The sequence below is a fragment of the Triturus cristatus genome, chromosome 11, assembly GCF_964204655.1.
Source record: "Triturus cristatus chromosome 11, aTriCri1.1, whole genome shotgun sequence".
Lineage (NCBI taxonomy): Eukaryota > Metazoa > Chordata > Amphibia > Caudata > Salamandridae > Triturus > Triturus cristatus.
Genome location: NC_140594.1, coordinates 104283368 through 104303080, shown reverse-complemented (window position 1 = coordinate 104303080; position 19713 = coordinate 104283368). Strand labels below are relative to the sequence as shown.

At 43.2% G+C, this 19713-nt stretch overlaps 1 protein-coding gene across 1 annotated transcript in view; it reads right to left on the bottom strand.

Moving 5' to 3' along the window:
- LOC146783421 (solute carrier family 2, facilitated glucose transporter member 11-like) overlaps positions 1–19713 on the bottom strand; it is a 516968-nt gene that overhangs the window by 242581 nt on the left and 254674 nt on the right. Inside the window, exon 5 of the mRNA XM_085633874.1 lies at positions 7187–7316. Within this exon, the coding sequence (XP_085490000.1) occupies positions 7187–7316 (130 nt within the window). The remainder of the gene's footprint in view (positions 1–7186; positions 7317–19713) is intronic.

Here is a 19713-nt window from a genome sequence, read left to right as displayed (position 1 = left end):
TGTAGGAAACAACTTTCAGGGTTCTATTCGAACTTTGAAAAAAAGTCTTTATGAAAAAGGGACTTGTCTCAATGCCATCTTCTAGAATAATAATATGGATCATTTCTCTTTAAGAATTCAGTTTCTCTGTTTAATATATACCAGGGGTCAAGAATTACTCTACTGACTGTCTTTCACGTCTGGTTGATATCAATCAGGAAGGTTCTGAAGGTTCTGAAGAAGGTGAGGATGATATGATTGAAGAGAATGTGAATGTGTGTGAGGTTACATTTGGTGCTGTATCAGATAGTAAATGAAAAGTGGATTTAGGAAAGGATTGTATTTTACATAAAGTTTGTGAGGCAACAAAACCTGGGGAAATCAATTCACTAGGCAAGTCCTGGGCTATGATAGAAGAAGAGTTAGCAGTGGACAATTACATTTTTTAATGGGGTGCTAGGCTAATTCAGGCAGATGTTTTCTGGAACTGGCTGATTTAATTAGCTCACGAGGGTCAACTGGCTATTGTAAAAAAAAAATGAAAGACTGCAATCTAGCTTCTGGTAGGTTGGGAATGACACTGAAGTTAAACAATGTGCACATATTTGAACTTTATACAATAATAACAAATATGAGTTCATTGCCATGTGCCATAAGTGTTCAGGAAGCTTTCTATCATCCTTGGGATATAGTGGCCATGGACATATTTGGCCCACTGAGGGGAGAACATCATACACCTTTTTAAATTGGTATCTTGATCCTAGCTCTAGGTGGGTTGAAGTTAGTTGCATAGTGGATATTTCTTTAAATAATATTATAACATTTTTGTAAGAGTTTTTCAAAAGAGAGAGTTATCCCAATCTTATGATGGGCAATGGTCCTCAGTTATGTTTAGCAGAATGTGAAGGTTTCTTTAAAAACTGTAGCACCAAACATAAGAAAAGTTCAAAATATCATGCCAAAACAAATGAAACTGTCGAGAGATTGAATAAAACCTTGAAAGAGAGCATTCAATTGCCCAAGGTAAATAACATGAATTGGAAGGAAACTTTACAAGAACGAATTACAGCTTATTGCATGCGTCCCCAGTCTTTAAATGGAATGTCATCTTTTCAACTTTTGAAGGGTCTCTCTTCCAGTACAATGCAGAGTGCGAGCAGGATGACATGGGCTAAAGGTGTAAAGTTTAATGGCTTCAGTAATTGGCATGAGAAAGAACTATATTTTCAAGAAAAAATGATTAATATTTTGACAGAGGTAGAAAGGTAATGGACAATGTTATAAAAATTGGTCACTATGTGAAAATCAGGTCTCCAGTTGGTGATGTACTTAGTGGTCCAAGTTCACACGTGTACATGAAGTTGCCAATATTTTCAAGAAAGCCACCAAAACTGATGATGGGAGGGTAAGGAATTTAAATCGGGCAGTGAGAGTAAATGATATTTTGAGGAATAGAAGCTCAGAATTTGAGACTAATTTGTAAACCACATTGAGGGGAGACAAAAACCTTTTATTATGGACAGCAAAGTAAAAAGATAATACTGGTGTTGTAGGGGGATGACCATTAAAACTTGCAAAGTTCCTGCTTAGCTTAAAGGTTTTGTGAGCAAGTAGGCATTTTTATTAGAAATAAGATGTGCTATTATATATTAAAGACGTGCTTTGTTGACTACATTTAGTTTTAGTTTTATTGTGTTACAGTTTTGTGATATTTGGTGTGTCTCTTTTGGTTGCAATATGTTTGGTCATGATGTATTTACTGTAATATTTTACATTGTTTTGATATGGAGAGAGAAGTGTGATGTCCTATATTTATACTTCCTTGTCTCATTCTGCTCGTATGGGGCTCAGCAATTGTAGAGCTCAAGGATCTGAGGTTTGACAGTTGGGCTCATTGGAAGTAGCTGGCTGGGTTGTCAAGCATAAAGCTCTTAGCTGTGCTACTTTGTTGGAGTCCTAGGCCTTCTTTCAAATATAGTCTTCCTGCAAGAGATGGCTCACCCAGGCCCACCTAGTCCCTCTATTGTGTGGCTGTCTGGGAATAATATACAAAAGCCAGTTGCCAACTCCACGCAATTATGAACCCAGGAAACGGCTGCAGGCACCAAATGACTAGGAAATTAAATTCAAACTTTCTAAAAGTGACACTTTCAAAATTGTGACTCAAATTCTGATTTTACCATTAAAGAACATTTAAAATTACAATTCCTGATACCAAACATGACTTTGCTATCTCCTCTGAATCAAAGGTTATTACTTATTAAATGTAATAGAGTAATCCAATGTTATCCTATCGAAAAGGTAGGCCACACAATACATATAAAACTTAAAGTACATGTTCACATTTTTAATTTTAAAAAATGCGCCCTACCCTTTGGGCTATCTAGGGCCTACTTTGAGGGTGACATATGTAACTGAAAGTGAGTTTAAGGCTTGGCTAGGGGGTTGTTTTGACAAGTAAAATTGACAATTTAAAACTGCCAACAGGCTGCAATGGCAGGTCTGGGGCTTGTTTTAAGAGGCTATTTAAGTGGGTGGCACAATAAGTAATGCTGACCCACTAGTAGCATTTAATTTACCAGCCATGGGTATATGGTATACCATTTTATTAGGAACACATAGGTAATTAAGTATGCTAATCAGGAGTAAGCCAATTGTACCATGTTTTAGGGGGTGTGCACAAGCTCTTAAGCACCGTTTAACAATAGTAAAGTGCAGAGAGTCCTTAAGCAAAATATTTCAGAAAAATAGGAGGGGTAAAGACAAACCATTTGGGGGAAAATCACCCTATGGCTGACAAGTGTAATAGGGACCTACTTAATATAGGTTTGCTTCTCACCCTACGGGAGAGAAATTCCTCAATGCATTCCTCAGTGCCTGGCCTCCACTCCAGATTAGACATGGTCCTCCCTAGAACACACAGAGTTAGGTGAGACAGCATTAAATGCTTAACAGGACACTATCTGATTATAACCCATTACCTTTAAAATTGACATTGGGTAGCTGCCTAACCTGCATACCATCATGGTGATGCCAGATAGCATTCCTTCAGGGTGTGGTCTATAAATGTAGACCAAGGGAATGTTTTCAGAACTACTTATTGGAAAATGCGGGTTTCACTGGGGACTCAGTGATAAAATAAGAAGCATTTAATTTATACATATGGTTCATACGCATTACAATGTCAAGCAGTGTCATGGTGGTCATGGTCTTAAATATGGAAGCCACTCAACTTGAGGACAAAATGAACAGCCTTGGCATGCAGAGCAGACAACCCAAGTCCCACCCATGGTTATTACAGAAAACTATAAAATGTTGGCATTGATGGAGTGATTAAAGAAAGTGTTTAACCAAATACCACATTGAGGTCACTAAAGCTGGTTTATAGCATATGGCTGATAAACACTGAAAGGCTATTCTTACTTGTCACTGCACAGAGAAGGAGTAATAGTTTCATGGGTATCACTCTCATGGTGACAGGTTATTACAGATTTTTTGTATGCTTCTAACCCTGACTTCTTGATGATGAAACCAGAAGGTTACATAAAAGTGGTCTGACTACAGGCACTATTGTAAACTCACTAGAAGTAAGTAGATGCCACGTTACTATTGGCTGTAATCAAAGGGAGGATCCAATGGCAAATCCCCAGGCATCAATGGACTCTTGCCTAAATTATATGCTTCCAATATTGACTGTTAGAAATGTACATGATGGCTAAAGAAAAAGTGGCCTCCTGTGCAAAGGTGTTTGGGGTCGCAAGCCTGCAATTCACAATAACCCAGAATTCACACCTGCAAAGCACCTTTTATACTCATACCCTTGTACAAGTCAAAAAATAATTTTCAACTGATTCAGAAGGGAGAATGATTTGAGACTAGCAAGATGGCTGACAACACACTTTAGCTGATTGCTTCAGAGACCTCCGGAGTAATCGTGCAACATTCTGAGCTACGATGACCTGTTCATGTTTACCTGTCCATCTCCCTGGCTCCAAGGATGATTGTGGGAAATAAGAAGCTAACTTTGTCTGTGTTGAAGGGTGAAAAGGAAAAACTGATAAACTTTAGTGATCCTGCCCCCAAATGTGAATACAAGATGGTGCCTGGACGGCCTGTTGAATTCTAATCTAGTGGTCCATTTCTTGGCCTGGACAAAATACTGTGAGGCTGCGAGCAAGAAAGCACAAAGAGAAGACTGGATCCCAAAAGCACCCCAAGGCTGGACATCACAATGGGCATTGTGTGCAAGTCCGCAAGACCAAGGTCTGCTGGCAGAGCTGGAGTCAGAAGGACGTTGGTCCAGTGGACCAGACAAGATTGGTGGAGGAGCGGCTCATTTTGGCAACAATCTTCTTTAATGCACCCTTGAAGAAGAGGATCAACCTTGTTTGTGGCTCTCCTTGAGCAGGGAGGGTAGAGACGGTGATGAGACTGGTCATGGCTGGGTGGAAGAGAAACAACCCAACTCAGTGAGCCGCTGGACGAGGCCTCTGGCAATTCTTTTCAAGTACACCCCAAAAAATTTCTTACAGGCTCGGGCATGGGGAACAAGACATCAAAGTATACATACAATCAACTAGCTAGTGTATTTTTTTTATAAAGAATCAATCTGCAATCATTGCTAACACATTGTTATTTCAAAAAATATTTTTATTTCATTTCTTTAGTTTACATTATTCATGAAAAACTTCATAACAGCAACATAGACACACTTCATTTATATGTATTTTAAATTGCATCAAAAAATGCAATTTTTCATGATAACAATTTCATAAAGCTCAAAAAATGGATTAAACAGACCCACAAACCCCAACCAATCTCATATTCATACCAAGCATTCACTCATACATACTCCCCCGGGGTGTCCTCATAAAAATGAAGTTAAGAGACCCCTCTATGGTCTTCCATCAGTATGTCTTGATCAGGGGATTCAACGCGTGTTTCCACATGGTTCGGTGGCCTTGATAATTCAGAATCCCCTTTTTCAGGGACTCTTCTTCAATATCCCAGTTTATATGAACATATGGGGTTTGTGTAGAAGTCAAGCGCTAATTTTCTGTATCTGGCATTTCTCATCAGTTATTTGTTGATTCCAGACATTATAGTCTATGTTCCCAACCCTCTTTTGTATGCAGGCTAATTCTGAACTTGTGACTTGCAGGATGATCACATACTCTATACAGAACACTCCAATATCCACTTATGGCCTTTCCTAGGCCAATATATATATATATATATATATATATATATATATATATATATATATATATATATATATATATATATATATATATATATATATATATATATGCAATACAGCTTGAAACATAGCACCTTTTAAACTACCGTCCTCATTAGGAAGGTTCTTGGTCAATGGATGTATAGCTCGTGACTGCCATAATTAAATATTTGTTTGATGTGACGGTGGGTAAGCATTGATTGCAGATTGATTCTTGATAAATAACTAGGCTTGAAGGTTTTTGTATGTATAATTTGATACAGGACCTCTGGCAAAAATAGAAGGAAAAGTCTTTGTCAGCTGACTAGTAGCCCACCTGCTGCACTCCCTGGGATTCTGGCCGATAGACTGTAGAACATGCCTTTCTCCCCTCCAAGTGGTGGATTGGCACAATGGTTGGCTGGGCATTGAATGCCACTAAAGGCCAATTGGAACAGCATTGGAGGTGAGAACAGACTTGACTGAGCTTGAGCCACTGGCAGAACCTCGTGGGGCTCTTGGGCAGGATGGATGTGAGACTAACATTGTGCCAAGTAGACATGGAGCAGAACTAGCCTTCAACAGGGCTGAAATTCCTTCTTCCCACTTTGGACAGAAAGAGAGATGCCTGATGGACAATTAGAAGACCAATTTGAAGACACCCCTCTGTACAGTAACCCAGTGGCCTTGCTTGTATTCTGCTGAGCTCAATGCATATTGAGGAGCAGTAAGCCACTGAGGCTGCAAACTGCCTGCAGGAAGCAGACTGCTTGAGCAAGGCAGTGGAGTGGCAGTGCCTCTTGCAGATGCCATTTTCCAGCAGTTTATACACCTGAGGGAACACAGCTGCTGCTGCAAATGCAAGGTTGGGAAAACCAGGGAGCCTTAGAGCCGAGCTTGGGTTTGGGAATAAATACAGATTTGGTATTTGGTAGGGGCATGTTAAGGGCATCCCTTCTAGATACCGAATCTTAAAGCTATGTATTAATGCTTTGCAACCAAAATCCAGTTGCAGAACATTAATATTTTATCACCTCCTCACAGGATGTGGTCAGCCATTCGCAAATGGGAGCTGATCCCCAGAGGATCCCTTTCCCTTTGTGAATGTTTGAAAAATCATGTTTTTATGAGCAGGCAGTGGCCCATGAGACCACTGCCACTGCCTGTTCATAAAAATATGTGCCATTTTTCTTTTTTAAGCACATCACTATTTTCCTTTAAGAAAAAAGGGCTACATTTTAAAAAACAATTGCTTTATTTAAAGCAATCACAGACATGGTGGTCTGCTGACCCCTCAACAGTCCACCATGCCTTTTGATGTAGTTAATTGCAGTGGGTCACACAGAACGACCTACCTCCTGGAAATTAATGCGATAATTCGAATTAGGACTCACTATGAATTGGTATTTTGAGAACCAACCTATTAATACATGGGTCAGTCTCAAAATACCAGTAGGTTTGCTAGAAGTCGGTGCGCAAAATGTGACACCTTCAAACAAATTCGTTTTGTACATTCCATTTGAGGAATTACAAATTGCAAATTATTATGTGCAGCTATTTAGGATTTCGTAAATGGAATCTTTGTACATGAGGGCCATACTTTCTGCAACATTGATACTTCCATACATAAGGCCATGAAGTATTTAGAGACATAAGGAAGAAATGCAAATATGTTAGGAAAGAAATGGACGTCAGATATACCCCCAGTGATCTATTTTGTATTTTTACAAGTGTTAATATAATTTACAAATCAACTATTTGGCAGTTGCATACAACACCCTGCGAAATATGTTTTAAACTGCTTGTAGGTAACATCACATATGAAAGGAAGAACAGTATAGTATAATTGGAAATTATCAAATGTTAAACTGAAAAAAGTGGAGAAGAGGGTATAGTAAAAAAGAATCAGTGTTCCCATCAAGAGATGCAAGGCAAGACAATTCAGCACACTTTTAGATCAAATAAGACAAAACATGCACTAATCCTCACCTTAGCCCTAAAATTTGACCGCACAATTTTCCAAATGTCACAAAAAAAGAGCATGAGACAGTGGTGAATCCACGCAGTTTGCTGGGGGCAATTTCAGACAGGTACTGCGTGTGAATGTTCATTCCTAAACCTGGAAATCAAAAAAGAAATAAGTTATCTGACACCCAGGCAGCAATAGAATCATGGATGTCATTAGTGATCAGCCTTCTACTCTCCCTTCACTGTCCATGCTTCTCTGTGCCTTATTTATTTATTGGCAATTTGTGTGCAGGGTGAACAAGACCTGGACGTCCAACCCTATATGAAAGATGTCAGAGTTTGCTTCCTTGCACCTTGGACAGAGCTATGGGTTACCAGGAGATCTCTTAGCCATTCATTATTATTATGGTCACTGGGGATAAGTAAGGGCCTGATATCTTTTTTGCAGATGGCATCAGGGCACCAGAGTAAAATGTCCCGGTAGAGTCCCTGCCTGCCAAATCTGAAAATCAATTCTAAAGCATTGTCAGGAACCGCCGTCACAGCTGTTCATGTCAATGCTAATTTAAGTTTGATGCACAGCTCCATCAACATGTCACACTTATATTTATTTTACTTTCAAAAAGAAATTCCTAAAGCAGAACTTTCTTTTTCAACATAAAGAAAAGGCAATGGCCCATTTGCCCTTGGAGTCATCTTCCCTGGCGAAGGGGCATTTTTATATTTTTACTGCCCCTTACCACCAGGCTAAGTCTGATGCAGATAATTGAACTGTGTGAATCTGTAGGTACTAGAGGTTTATTTTATGGCCATCACTGCACGTTGCTGTAGTCAATGTGTGAACGTGGTGTCTAATAGGTACAACTTTGTTGGTTCATTTGCCTCTTCACACCAGGTTATTCTAGTAGCATTTACAAGAGCATTGTATGTTATTGAATTGACACGTACTCGGATCAAATGTGTCTTTAATATATTCACATTTGTGTTCTGACCATGGGTTTTTATTATCTGTTTTAACAACTTTCTTAAACAATGGGAGGCACCATAGGGAGATCTTTGGCAAAAATAGCAACTTTGTGTTCAATCGCTTTAGGTAACTTGTAGCAATCTGGGATGTTTGTTGTTTAATTTGATCTTAATCATTATGATCTACAGAAGTGTAGCACCACTTACACAGATTTTCTAATTTTCTCCTTCTGGATCTGTAGTAACAGATTACCATCTCTATCGTCCTTCCAGTTGGGCGGCCAAATAATATGTCCTGAAGTTGTGGGAGCCCAGTCCAAATATATGATGTTACAATGCAAACAATTACAATAAATGCTTTTACAACACAGTTTTTACATTGCAACTACCATTACATTGCATGATTTTACAGCGCATGCCATTACAATGCAGTTATTAAAACTACCATTACAATGCATTCCATTACAATGCAAACCATTACAATGCATACCATTACAAAGCATAATATGTTTATGGCAACAGTAGGGTAAGTGTTGGATAATGTCATGCGTTGTAGTGACATGCGATGCAAAGGCAGTTGCGTCGTAAGAGCTGCGCTGTAAAAGCAGTACGATGTAATGGCTGTGTGGTAATGATTGTTGTCCGCCCAGTCCAGATCTGTCAAGTGGTCTTTTAGGGTTATCATTTGCAAGCCTCTCTCTGCCCCGAAAATAAGATCCAACAAGAGTGAATATCGCTCCTTGAATAAGCTCCTTTAATAATTAAGGTGAGTGACACAAAATAGTAGAAGAGCTTAGGAAGAAGGATTATTTACTCTATTGTGACCCTCCCCAGCAGTGACATTGGTAGCCAATGGAAGAAAGGAATCACCTTTCTGATGCTCTTTCTAGGCTGCCCACTAGTAGATCATTTATGGAATATTTTTACACCCAAGTACTTAAAGGATCTAGTTGCACAATTCAGACAGCATTGTCATTACTGTTGGTAGACTGACATTAGGTTCCGGCAAGAACACAGAGCATCAGCAGCAGATCATTTTATTACATTATATATGTCCAATGAAAGAGAGCTGTACCGTAGTCCCGCTCCTTACTCTGCATTAGACATGCAAGTGGCTCCATAGCCAGCGCAAACAGGAGCTATGACAGGGGATGACCCTGTCTCATAGCCCTGTAGATAGATCACTCTTCAGAGATAACTCACCCTGCATTAATCTGAGCTAAAGATTAGGGGGCAGATTTATGTTGCACTTGCGTCTCATTTACGCCGCCGTTGCGTCACTTTTGTGACGCAGCAGCGGCGCAAATCCTGCGCCATGGTGCGGGGTATTTACAAACGTGACGCATCTCCCAGATGCGTCACGTTGTAAAGCCCTGCGCCACATGTAGGCGTTCCAGGGCAGGTGGGGGCGTTCCGGCGCAGGAACGCCTCCTAAAAGTGGCTGAGTGAAATCTACAAGATTTCACTCAGTCACTTTTAGGCCCATGCTGCGTCAAAACCCTGCGCCTGCTTGAAGCAGGCGTAAGGATTGACGCAGCATTGTACAGATAGGGCCCCCCAGATCATTGCTGGAGCTGCGTCGCGCTTGCGACGCAACTCCAGCAATGCGCCACGTTTTTGCCCCATGGTGCGCCGCATTATAAATGCGGCGCATCCATGGTGGCGCAGCTGTGGCGCATAATAACTGGCGCATCCCTGCTGATATGCAGGGATGCGCCAGTCGTCATAAATCTGCCCCTAGGTATGTACAAGTTGAATACACTGTAGGGCACTTTACCATGAAACATTTTCTAAATCATCCTCTAGAATACTGCCCGGTCTTTGTTTTTCTAGACTCCGTGGCAGACTTAGGACCCAAACTACAGAAATGTATTATGACTCTTTCTGGGAGTCTTGAATTTTTAAATAACAATAGTTTGCTGGGACTTAAAACACATACTCGAATGAGAAAGGCAAAACTAGGGGTGGGCAAAAGTCTTGTAATTCCTCATATCATAATCATGCTGAATTACCTACAAATTCCACAGATTACGCAAAATTACACAAGAAGAGTAATTCTGCATTTAGTTCTGTTATCTCAGTGTAAAGATGTCCCTTATGTCCAAAATGGATGTGAAGATACATTTTGTGCTAAGAAATAGAACTAAATGCAAATGAACACAGATAGCAGCATGAGCAGCTATTCGCGCACACTAAATATGCACTTGGGGTAGGATTTTTTCCCAGGCTGTAGATCTAGTTTTTATGTGCAAAATGCAGCAAAACATAAACAACAGCAAGAAAAGTCACTCACCAAATGTGCTCTCACAGTAGGATTTTTTTCTCCCAAATTACTTTTAATTACATGAGCAAGTGTAATTGCATTATTATCAGTAATTCTAAGTCAAAGAGTTACACCGAATTATAGAAATTACTTTAACTACTCTGGTGTAATTAAAATTACTCCCAGGCCTATGCAAATCACATATTGTAGGATGTAAAGTGCTACTGCAAAAAAGGGAAACATGGCTAATCTTGGTACACATAACTCAATAAAATGGCAGTGGAAAAGACCTTCTTCTGAGTGTACATGGCCTGTGATGGCGACACATATTTCGAGATCAGGGTCAACGTTGTTCAATACCAAAATGTTGCTCTAAAATTACATTTCTATTTAAATTCATTATGCTTGATGAATTTTATGGTGGGTCACAGCAAAAAGCTAGTAGTTGGTGAACTAATAATGGAGAAAATGAGAATCAGGCTCTTGATATGAGGGCCTTTCATGAGAACTGTAAAAAAAGGTAGTGGGCACATTGAATGAGAGGAGTGTTGAAGGGAGATCAATTAGAGGAGTGTTAGAGGAGGCACCAAAAGAGATGGTTTGGAACCTGCCTCAGGAGACAGAAGGCATACTAGGGTTACTAGACCTTAAATTAGTTGGTTGAGTACATTTGCCACTGATGGCCCGGGCCTTGACTTACTGTGCATGCAGATCACTGAGCACCAAATATTGCCCAAAAATGCAACATCCAGCCAGTACTTTAACTTGATTCGAAAAAGTATGTTAAGATACCATCACTTGCAACTACACAAGGATATGGAAACTTGGAATGGCAGGATACTACTAGTGTGCTATTATCTAGGAGCTAAGCAAAATGTGCTACTGGGAAACACCTAGACAGGCACTTCTTATATTATGGGAGGTGACAGGTTTTCTATAAGTTAAGTGACCCAAGGGTCAGTCTCAGTAATGTGCCATATTGATAGGTTGCCAACAAATCTAGTGTGCTGTAAATTTCTGCACTATAAGGGGGCTCTTATTGTGAGGGAACTACGCTTACCTGCTGTCACTGCATCACATGTTAGGATTCAATTCATGATTCACTTTGCCTCAGTTCCTTCCCCTCCAAGAGACATCCAGACTTTTAGATGGGCTGTGGTAGATCGGAGGACTGGATAAGGTGCTTCTTAGGCCCAAGGCAAAAGAGCTCCAGATTAGGAACACAGCTCACCCACAGGAGCTCATAAAGGTGCTATGGCTCAGTCTAAAGCTGTGCTCCCAATGTTTTTTGAACCACTGCTCAATATTTAGAGCAACAAACTTTAGTTACTCACTTAGCTTTAACAGACATCAGGGGCATTATTTTAATGTAATAGTGGACATATTTTGGTAATTCTGTGAATTGCCAAAATAGTATACTCTTAACATCTTTGCGCCAAGCTAGGAAAGCAGCCATCACAGCCCAGGACTCTGTCGTATAATATACCAGATACAGGGAAGACAAGACCAATAACAAAAATTTTAACCTGTAGCACACCCTATGCGGTATATTGTTTGGTATGTCCATGTGGGCTACGCTATATAGGTAGTACCATACATCAATTGAAAATTAGGATTTTAGAACACCTAAGAGCCATAGATAAAGTAGATGCCGCATATCCTGTGGCACGTCATTTTGCAGAGTGTCATCAAAGTGACAGAAACCAACTACAGTACTTTGGCTTAGATTACGTTCCAGTAAATGTCCGGGGTGGAAACAGAATACGGAAATTACGAAGACTGGAATCAAGATACATTATAGATCTGCTTACTAAATATCCGAGTGGATTGAATAGTGGGGAGGAACTAGCAGTCCATATAGGCTCATAGACCATATCAGCTCTAGTGAATATGTAGGTCTGGTGTAGACTAACCTGATTATGAATTTCTATTGTCAATTCTGAAGTCTTTGAAATTTGGAAATTTTTGATGAGATCATGTATGATTTAGGACATGAATTGTGTTGATAACAAGCGTTATATGAGGGGACGTATGCCGATCCACGGCGAGATTTAACAGTTGCATAATATGAAAGTGCCGATATCCGGCTGAATGTATAACTGATCCAAAGTTGCAGAATATGTATGTGCCGATATACGGCTTAATAGTAGCAATAAGCGATTTTAGCAATTAGCATTTTCTTATAATTATACCATACAGACAAGTATGTTACAAAGGAATGTGTAGCCAATGAATTTGTATGCAATCTGGATTAATATGCACCACTCCAAAATGGCACTCACGTTAGAGAGTGATTGCTTGTCCCTTCTTGATTTCAAAGCTCTGTGTGAACGCTTTTTTAAACATGCCGCCTTCGATGTGTCATGAACACCGAAAAAGGCTTTTCGCCGAAACGCGTATGTTTGCTGTTGGTCGATGAATAAAGTACCAATTCAATGCCCCCCTTGAGTGCGGTATTTCTTCAGAAGTGAGGGAATTGAGCTATAATTGAAAGCGGTGTCCACTACCGGAAAACAGCACCCGCCCGAGAGTGCTTCATTTGGAGTTTGAAGTGGAGATCGAGCGAGGATATATATATATATATATATATATATACTTCCACAATGTTTGCGAACAGCCACCGCACTCCTGATCAGCGGGCGCGTCGTCGAGCAGACCTCGCAAGCTGAGTCCGTAATATAAATAAACACTCCTCACTCAGAAAAGGAATGACGACGCCACGTCTTGACAATCTATATCAGATTTTAATCTTTGGCAGTGTCGGACGCGTTTCGCCTGAACCAGCAGGCTTGTTCACCGTTGGTGAACAAGCCTGCTGGTTCAGGCAAAACGCGTCCGACACTGCCGAAGATTAAAATCTGATATAGATTGTCAAGACGTGGCGTCGTCATTCCTTTTCTGAGTGAGGAGTGTTTATTTATATATATACATATATATATATGTATATTGGAGTTTTAGAACACTGCTCTCAAAGGCATTGAATGGCTTCACTTGAGCACCAAATTACAGTACAGAAGGTCAGGTCAGATGCATTTTAAGAATGGGAGATTAAGTCATGTGCCCACAGCGAATGCCGAGAGTCAAACCTGGTTCCACAGATCCAAAGTCGGTAGCTCTGGTCGTTAGGCCACATCAGTGCTTAATTTGTGAAAGTATGAGTTCTGTTGTACCAAGCTCGGCTCAGAAGCCCATGGCCAGTACTATTAAAGGGCAGTGCACCAAATACCAAGGATGCGTAGTCTTCAATCCACCTGAGTCCACTTTGATCCACTGCCAGACACTCCCAATCCCTGTATCTCACTGTTGCAGATTTCTGCTTTCTCCCTCTGTGACTTTTTCCATCTTTCTCTTCCTCTTCTTTTCCTATTGTTTGTTTTTCTCTGGCTTGCTCTAAGGAAATGACTGCACCAAAAAAAAAAAGTGCTGTTCCCCAAATTAAGTGCTGGGGTCATCTATTGGCAACCACCGGCTCAAATTAAGCACTGGACCACATCCATTTTTCTCAATGTATCTGTGTAAGTCTTACACAAGTGGGATGATTGTGTACAATTACTTATAGTGAGCACATTCTCTGTTGAAATAGCTTTATGAAGTAAAAACTTCAGCCAAATACTGGAAGGTTCACCTGAATCTACGCAAATGTCTGTTTTTTAACTGGACTTAGGGACATAGTTGAGCACCTTTCCACCAGTGGTGCTTGAACAATTCTCATATTAGTCATGCTGATTGGACTGTTACATCACTGAGGTCATGGAAGTTGTGAAAAATCCTAACTTCACACAAATGAATTCAGCCGGAGAGTGATAAGGATGTAGTTTGTAGCTGGTGGTGCATTTTGGAGCACACTGTGGCAAATATATTACTACAATAATTGTGTCATTTACAGGCAGCACATCTTCAATTAAAATGGCCACTTGATTTGCACAGACATAAAGTTTTACTGACAAAACAATTTAGAACACAAATGCAAATCTAAGGAAAATTGGGTTTCAGTGAATATTTATAATTTGCGTATCACTAAGTAAAAGTATCTTGGGTTTTGACACAAATAAAATGTTTGTTTCCATACACTTTGTTATTATAAAACATGTGCTTCTTTTTTACTTTCCTAACTACTGATTCTGTAAGGTATTTGCTTATCTACTTAGGTTAAAGTGGATTTATACATAAAGAAGGTAAGAAGATTTTAAATTACTTTTAAAAATAAACTTAGACATTTGAGTTAAAGCGGTGGAGTTATCTATGAGGAAGATAGTATATAGAAATATTTTTTTTCACTGAAGAAACAAAAGTTAAAGTGGAGTCTATGAGTATAACTTGCACAACTTTTGACTTCAGATGTAATATGTGAGGCCATAAGCAGTGCATTCCAGCAGTGCAAGATATACATAGGTCAGTTAATTAGAACTGGCAAATTTCCCTTTTTATTGGATTTTAAACAGTAATGCATTTGCACTGAATTTGTAAGTTTTTTTTTTTACAGTAAGGTAAATTGTACTATTTACCTCATGTTTAACTTCACTTTAACCTTTGTTTTCTTTAGTGAATTCACATGCTTTTTTAATGTAGAGAAATATTTTATTGCAAAATGTTTGAACCAACCCTCTTCTGCGCAAGGCCACAGCCAACTCGCCATGGGTGGCCAACCCCCATGCTATGCATGGACTTTGGCTGCTTCAGCTGCTTCCTGGAAAGTTGCGAGGTGATCTGATCTGTCAAGCAGAGGCCAAGAAAATAGGAGGATCACAAACATTAATTTCCCATGGGGTGCTTTAACGCTTTGGGGGAAAAACGTACCTTGACCTCGCAGCCTCAGGACTTCAGGACCTTTGTTCCAGCTCCCGGTACCAGTCTCCCCCTGCCGCCGCAGCTTTTGCCACTCTAGCGCGGCTGCAGAGCGGGAGAGACTACATTGCCCAAGAGTCTTTGCGGCAGGAAGCCGCAGCCGCACACGCCCATTCCGCGCTCGGAGGCGCTTAAGAACTGTGGAGAGCCCTGGTAGAGCGGGTGCTTTAACGCTTTGGGGGACAAACGTACCTTGACCTCGCAGCCTCAGGACTTCAATTTCTCATGTTAATTCCAATAGGAAGGATTTAAAGCAGCTGCAGAAAAATGACTCAACGAATTGCACCACATTTGGGGAAAAGTTAGAACCTTACTGAGCCAGCGTGCTTTTCATTACTTTGTATAATACCATTCATCCTTTTGAGAAATTTCTGTTTAAACAGGACCATCATTTTGAAAAAAATGGGGCCTTCTGATTGACTCAGGGAGATTTTCCTTCTTTAGGCCTTTTTGGTTCCTCAGGACCGAACGAGTTACGGTGCAAGGTGATGCGATTGGCTGGTCGCATCTATTCATGGAATGCAGTGGCATCCATTTTAGAACCTAGGGTCTCAGACACTCCGGGACTCAGTACCGAGTCCTGAACTGTTTTTGTAAAAATTCCTTAAGGGGAGAGGGCGGGCACACCCTTCTTCACCCAGGGCAACGCGGCCACCGGGGGACATCCCTTCGTTAAAAAGATTTAGAAAAAAATATTTCGCATGGGGAGAGTATGGAAGTATTGGAGTGCCGGTACTGCAGAACTGACAACGGACAACGTAATGAAAATGCACGATGTGCATTGCTCATAGAGTCTTTTGTGCGTGAACTTGGCAGTAAAATATTTAGTTGGCATGTTTTGGAGGGAGTAATTATCTTGTGTTTTCAAAACACACAACCTGTCTGCTGGTGAAGAAGCTATAAATTACCTGTGCGGTACCTGCTGCCCTAGGAGCGCACAGAATGTGCTGCATGCTGTGACCTCAGCATTTGTTTTCATCAGAATGTCCTGCCTGCAATGCAACCACTGACCCATGCAATGCAGAAACCGGTAAAACATGCATAGGGTTGCAATGAAAGTGAGAGCATAGAGGGGGCTGCCTGGCCAGCACAGGGTGGTCATGGGTGCCCTGGGGCGGCTTCACCAGAATGGACAAGGTTCACTGCGTCGTGTAGTTCCCATTGATCACATCCCAGGGGAGTCTGCCCAGCACTTCAGCACCATGGACAGCTTGCTATGACTGCAGCTCTCACTGCTTGCTGCAGAGCCGCACTTAGGCATGGTTCATCGTTGCTTGCAGCTCCTTTTGTTTCGTCTCTGGGGCTCGTGCGCCTGCAGAGCTGGCCTGGCCCGGTGTATGGTGGTCTTCAAACTCAGTTCAGCACCATGAACAGCTTGCTGTGACCTGCAGCTCTCACTGCATGCTCCAGAGCCACTCTTAAATGGTTCATCGTTTCTTGCAGCTTCTTCTGTTTCGTCTCAGGGGGTTAGTACACAGCGGAGCCGGCCTGGCCCAGGCTGCTGGGGGTTTCAAGCTCAGTTTAGCATCATGGACAGCTTGCAGCTTGCTGTGGCCTGCAGCTCTCACTGCTTGCTCCACAGCCGCCCTTAGGCACGGTTCATCGTTGCATGCAGCTCCTTTCGTTTCGTCTCTGGGGGCTCGTGCGCCTGCAGGGCCGGCCTGGTCCGGTGTACTGTGGTCTTCAAGCTCAGTTCAGCACTGTGGACAGCTTGCTGTGCCCTGCAGCTCTCACTGCTTTCTCTAGTCCAGAGCCGCCCTTACCAAGGTTCATCAGCCGTTTCGTCTCTGTGGGCTCGTGCACAGCAGAGCTGGACTGGCGCGAGGTACCCTGGGCTCCAGGCACAAATCAGCACCATGGATAAACTACCAGGCCTGAGGCGCCCGCTGTGTCTTCCAGGTCCGCTTTTATCCTGTTCAGCACCACGGATAGGACTTTGCGCGGCCTGCCGCTCCCATGAGTTCGCCGGGGACTACACTGCAGAACCTACCTCCCCGTGGGAGCTGAGTGCATAAGACCCGGTACACACCTGAAGCGACCTTATGTCCTAGGGAGGTCTATAAAATGAGTACTACTGGATTTGGTGTTAATAGTAGTAATAAGCATCTGCCTGGCACAACACGTGGGACCACGCCCACCCGCGATGAAAGATTGCACACAAAATCAAAGCAAAATGGGGCCGGATTGACAGAGTTCTTGGCATGACGAGCGATGCCAACACACCGGCTCTATGCAGTTCATATAGGTACAGCCAACCATGTAAGATACTGAACAGGTGGTTTGAGGAGTCGGGCATTTTATATCTGAAAGGATGAGCGGACTGTGGTACACAAGCGGCTGAATGAGCGGAAGACGGACAAACGGATGAGGTGACTCAGATTGCGTGATTTAGAGAATTATATAATGAACAAATGCATGATTAATATTTCTTCAGTTCATGGATGACCCCAATCACATTATATATATATTTTTTTGTGGCGGGGAGCGTTGCATAGTGCGAACTAGACCCGAAGGTATTAGAGCGCTTTACATGAGCACCAGTTGCATTACCTCCTCGTAAGTCTTCCTCGCCACATGACTAACGAAGTGAGCTTCAGCTCCACACCAGAACCCTCCAAAGCAAAAGTTAGCCTCCCATCCCTTCCCAATATGGCCGACCCATACACCCCATGACCACTATAAGAGGCGGGCCGGCCCAACCCTTCAGCCTGTTTTTTTGGTTCTGCACACAATTACTCTCCAGATGTGCCGTCAGGTAAGGGGTGTAGCAGGTACGTGGGTCTAGTCTATGGTTGAAGGTCTTGCTCTAGCGGACCCTGGGATCTTGGCTCTCTTCCCACCTTCCTTCCCCCGGTGTATTTGGGACGGTTAGGCTCTGCTTCAGCGAGCCAAGGGTTAAGGGGGGGGGGGCAGCCGGGGTTCGGTTTGTTCACCGGTCGCGTCAGCAGGGCACCGTGCTGTGCGGCTCCCCCGTGTCACTCACTTCCTCTGGGATGAGCGTCCCGGCGACGGTGGGGCCTTGATTTAGGGTGGGGGCCGGCGCTTTGCTGTACCCTCGCTTGTTTGGCTCACTGTGCCCGGTGCTTCAGCGTTTGGTTCTCCTGCTCTGTGCTCGGCATTGATTCGCCCCGCCCGCCTGCCCATCGAGGCGCTGTGGCGGGTGGCGGCAGTGCTGTGCGGTGTTCTGTGTGCCTCGCTGTTTGGTCTTTGCCACGCTGCCACTGGTTTTGCTTTACTACTTTGGACCCGCTCAGGGACCCCGCGTACCTGCTCTGTGTCCGGCGCTTCGGCGCTTGTTCTCTTTGATTCGCGCTGCCCGCCTGCCCATCGAGGCAATGCGGCGGTGGTGCTGCACGGCTGTTTGCTCCCTGCACTTTCCGGGCAAGGTCCATCCTCAGTGTAAAGCGTGGCTATTCCATTGAGTCCCACTGCTTCAAGGCTCCCACAGCTTACGGACTCTCTGGCTTACGCGCGGTCTGGGTGGTGTGTGTGATGTCTGTTTCATGGGCTCGTCCTATGCTGGCAGGTGTTCCCGGTCATCTTTGGTGGCTGGTTCGCCCATTTCTGCCTGCATATTACTCCCATTGGCGTTCAGTCTTGGCTGTGGTTTACCGTGACTGCTGCTTGTCTTTAGGGCTGCACTTTTGCTGTGTGCCTTCTTCTGGCCATGGAGCAGGGGGATGCCCCAGTGGAAGCAGGTTCAGCCTCCCAGGCTCCTGCTGAGGCTGTTTCCATGCAGTTTATTCAGGAGAAGATCCAGGCTGCCTTTGCGCAGCGTGAAGGTGGGCAGGGTCGCTCTTCCCCTAAGCGTCCTCGCATGGACCCCCTCTGGTTTCTGATGCTGAGGGGGAGGAGAGGATCTCCAGGGGTGCTATGTCCAGGGTCAGGAGTTGCGGGATGTTCTCCTGCACATCAAGCAGAACTTGGCTTTTTCCAGCTCCAGCGGCTGAGGAGGTCTCAGAAGACTTCTTCTTGCAGGACCAACACAAGGAGCCGGAGTCACTGCCTCTTCATTCCTCCGTTAAGAAAGTGATTGAGGGGTATCGGAAGGAGATAGATAAACAAGCCTTCCAGAGGTACCTGGCGAAACGCTACACCATCCAGGACTTTGCCAAGGGGTTCCCTTCCTCTGTAAAAGTGGACTCTCTGATGGCAGGGCTGTCCTCACAGGGTTCCATTATTTCTGAGGACGCCCCACCATCGGACCCTGTCGACAGGCGGGTGGAGGCCGCGGCCAAGCAGGCCTACTCTGCAGCCAATTTTTCCATTAGGGCCTCTGCCTACATGTCTTACACGGTGCAGTCCTTGTTAAAGGATATTCAGTCCTTGGAGGAGCTACTGGACCAGGGGATGGAGCAGCAGACTCGGCTCCTGTCGGACATTGCCTTCGACACCGTGGGGGCCTCTGTCGCGGCTGGTGGCGCGCCTATTGAGGCCCAGCGGCAGATCTGTTTACGCCACTGGAAGGCAGAGG